A 2,861-nucleotide genomic window follows, 5' to 3' on the forward strand; every position below is an offset into this window, starting at 1 on the left:
CCTAGAGAGCATAATAATATTAGTGTTGTGACAACAAGAAGCGGTAAACCTCATGAAGTCCTTGAGGAGACAGTTGAAGATGAAGATCAATTGATTGAAGTGGATCTTGAGATCAAAGAAAATGAAGTTGTGAGGGAAGAATTGGTTGCATCGAACAAGTGGTGAAAGAAAAAGTCACTGAACCTAAGTAGGTCATTAAGCTTCCCTTTCCCACTAGAAACAAGAAAAAGGGACAACATGAGAAAAACTTTGAGAAGTTCCTGGAGTTGTTCAATAAGCTAGAAATCAACATTCCGCTTTTGGAAGCACTTGAACAAATGCCTACCTATACCAAGTTCACGATGGACATCATTTCTAAGAGGCGTACCATTGACACCAACCCGATTATTCTAACCGAAACTTGTAGTTCTATTTCGCAAGGTATGAAGATCCCGATGAAGAAGAAAGATCGAGGAGCTGTCACTATTCCTTGCACCATCGGAGATAGGTCATTTAAAAAGGCTCTTATTGATCTAGGAGCCAGTGTGAGTCTCATGTCGTTATCCATTTACAAGAAACTGGGTATAGGGGCTATGCAAGATACCAGGATGACACTCCAATTCGCCGATCATTTGATTAAGAAACCTTATGGTATTGTTGAAGATGTTCTAGTGAAAATTGACAAGTTTGTAATCCCGATGGATTTCGTGATTCTAGAAATGCCTGAGGATGAAGAGATTCCTCTCATTCTTGGGACACCATTTTTAGAGACGAGAAGATGCTTGATCAACATAGAGGAAGGTACTATGACTTTGAAGGTTTATGATGAGGGATTAAAAATTGATGTTGAAACACCATGAAATACAAAGATGATATTGGTACCAGTCATACTATAGAGGTTCTGGATCAAGTGATTACATATGATAGTCCTTCGAATGCACCGCAATTACCTTTAGAAAGATTGTTGAGTTTGTCCATTTTTTACGGTGATAAAGAAGTGGACAACGGGGAATCCGAAATGTTGGCCATGATGGACGCACAACCCCCTTAGAAAGGATCTCGACCACACTGGTGGGAAGATTTACAATTACCTCAATCATGTGAGGAGAATAAAGAGTCCAAGAAGGGGACGAAGTTGAAACAACTTCCCGAGAATCTTAAATATGTCTTTCTCAATTCTGAAGGTAAATGGCCGACTATAATAAATTCGAGCCTCAAGAGTATCCAAGAAGAAAAGCTTATCCAAGTCCTAAAAAAATACAAAAATGCTATCGATAGGCAATTGATGACTTGAAAGGTATTAGCCCTACAATGTGCATGCATAAAATTCTCATGGAAGACGATCACAAACCGTTGGTCTAACCTCAAAGAAGACTTAACCTATCAATGAAATAAGTGGTTCAGAAAGAAGTGGTGAAGTTGTTAGACGCAAGTCTTATCTACCCTATATTTGACAGCCCATGGGTGAGTCCGGTGCATGTGGTCCCCAAAAAGGGAGGGACCACCATCAAAAGAAACGAGAAGAATAAGTTAATCCCTACAAGGACAGTTACAAGTTGGTGTGTGTGTATTGACTACAGGAGGTTAAACATCGCGACTAGAAAGGACCACTTCCCGTTGCCATTCGTTGATAAAACTGCTACTGTTTTCTAGATGGATACTCCGAGTATAATCCAATTGCTATTGCTCCGGAAGACCAAGAGAAGACAACATTCACATGCCTTATGGTGTATTTGCATACAAAAGAATGTCATTCGGGTTGTGTAATGCTCCAGCCACTTTCCAGTGTTGCATGACTTCCATCTTCGCTGACATGCTTGAAAAGCATATGGAAGTGTTCATGGATGACTTTTCGGTCTTTGGATCCTCGTTTGATAACTGTTTAACTAACCTTTCTCTTGTTTTATACAAGTGCCAGAAAACAAATTTGATTATGAACTGGGAGAAATGTCATTTCATGGTGTGAGAAGGAATAGTCTTGGGTCACAAAATTTCCTACAAGGGAATTGAAGTCGACCAAGCAAAAGGGGAAGTGATACCTAAACTCCCGCCTCCGGTTAACGAGAAAGGCATCAAGAGTTTCTTAGGACACACAGGTTTTTACCGCAGGTTCATAAGAGATTTCTCTAAATTAGCCAAACCGTTGACCACTATATTAGTCAAGGATAAGGCTTTTGCGTTCAATGAAGAATGCACCACAACTTTTGAGACATTGAAAAACAAATTAGTATCAGTACCGATTGTTATTGCCCCAGATTGGTCTCTTCCGTTTGAGATCATGTGTGATGCTAGTGATATTGGTATAGGGGCAGCTCTAGGACAGCGAAGAGAGAAGTTGTTGCATGTTATTTACTATGCTAGTTATGTGTTGAACCCTGCACAAATGAACTATGCAACTACTGAGAAAGAGTTGTTGGGCGTGATTTATGCATTTGACAAATTCCGGCAATACCTGTTAGGATTGAAGGTTGTCGTTTATACTGACCATACTGCTTTGAAATATTTTTTTGCAAAATAGGATTCTAAGCCAAGGCTTCTGAGGTGGATCTTGCTCCTCTAAGAATTTGATATGGACACTAGGGACAAAAGGGGATGTGAAAACACCGTAGCTGATCATTTGTCTCAAATGTCGCCAATTGAAGAAACGAAGGATAAGAGACCAATAAAGGATGAGTTTGCTGATGACGCACATCCTAGCTGTCATTGGTATCCCGTGGTTTGCAGACTATGCAAATTATTTGGTAGGTGGTGTAATCCCTAATGATTTTGATTTTAACAAGAAGAAAATTTTTGTTCATGATTGCAGGTTCTAATTGTGGGATGACCCATTCCTATACAAGAGAGGAGTAGATGGGCTAGTCAGAAGATGCGTCCCGAAGGAG

General features: G+C 40.0%; 1 protein-coding gene across 1 annotated transcript; it reads left to right on the forward strand.

Annotated features, from left to right (window-relative positions):
• Positions 1 to 341: 341 nt before the first annotated feature.
• LOC127093717 (uncharacterized) lies at positions 342 to 839 on the forward strand. Its single transcript, XM_051032628.1, has one exon. It carries the CDS (start codon positions 342 to 344, stop codon positions 837 to 839), a length of 498 nt encoding a protein of 165 aa, XP_050888585.1.
• The last annotated feature ends 2,022 nt before the right edge of the window (positions 840 to 2,861 follow it).

This window comes from Lathyrus oleraceus, chromosome 6, assembly GCF_024323335.1.
Source record: "Lathyrus oleraceus cultivar Zhongwan6 chromosome 6, CAAS_Psat_ZW6_1.0, whole genome shotgun sequence".
NCBI lineage: Eukaryota > Viridiplantae > Streptophyta > Magnoliopsida > Fabales > Fabaceae > Lathyrus > Lathyrus oleraceus.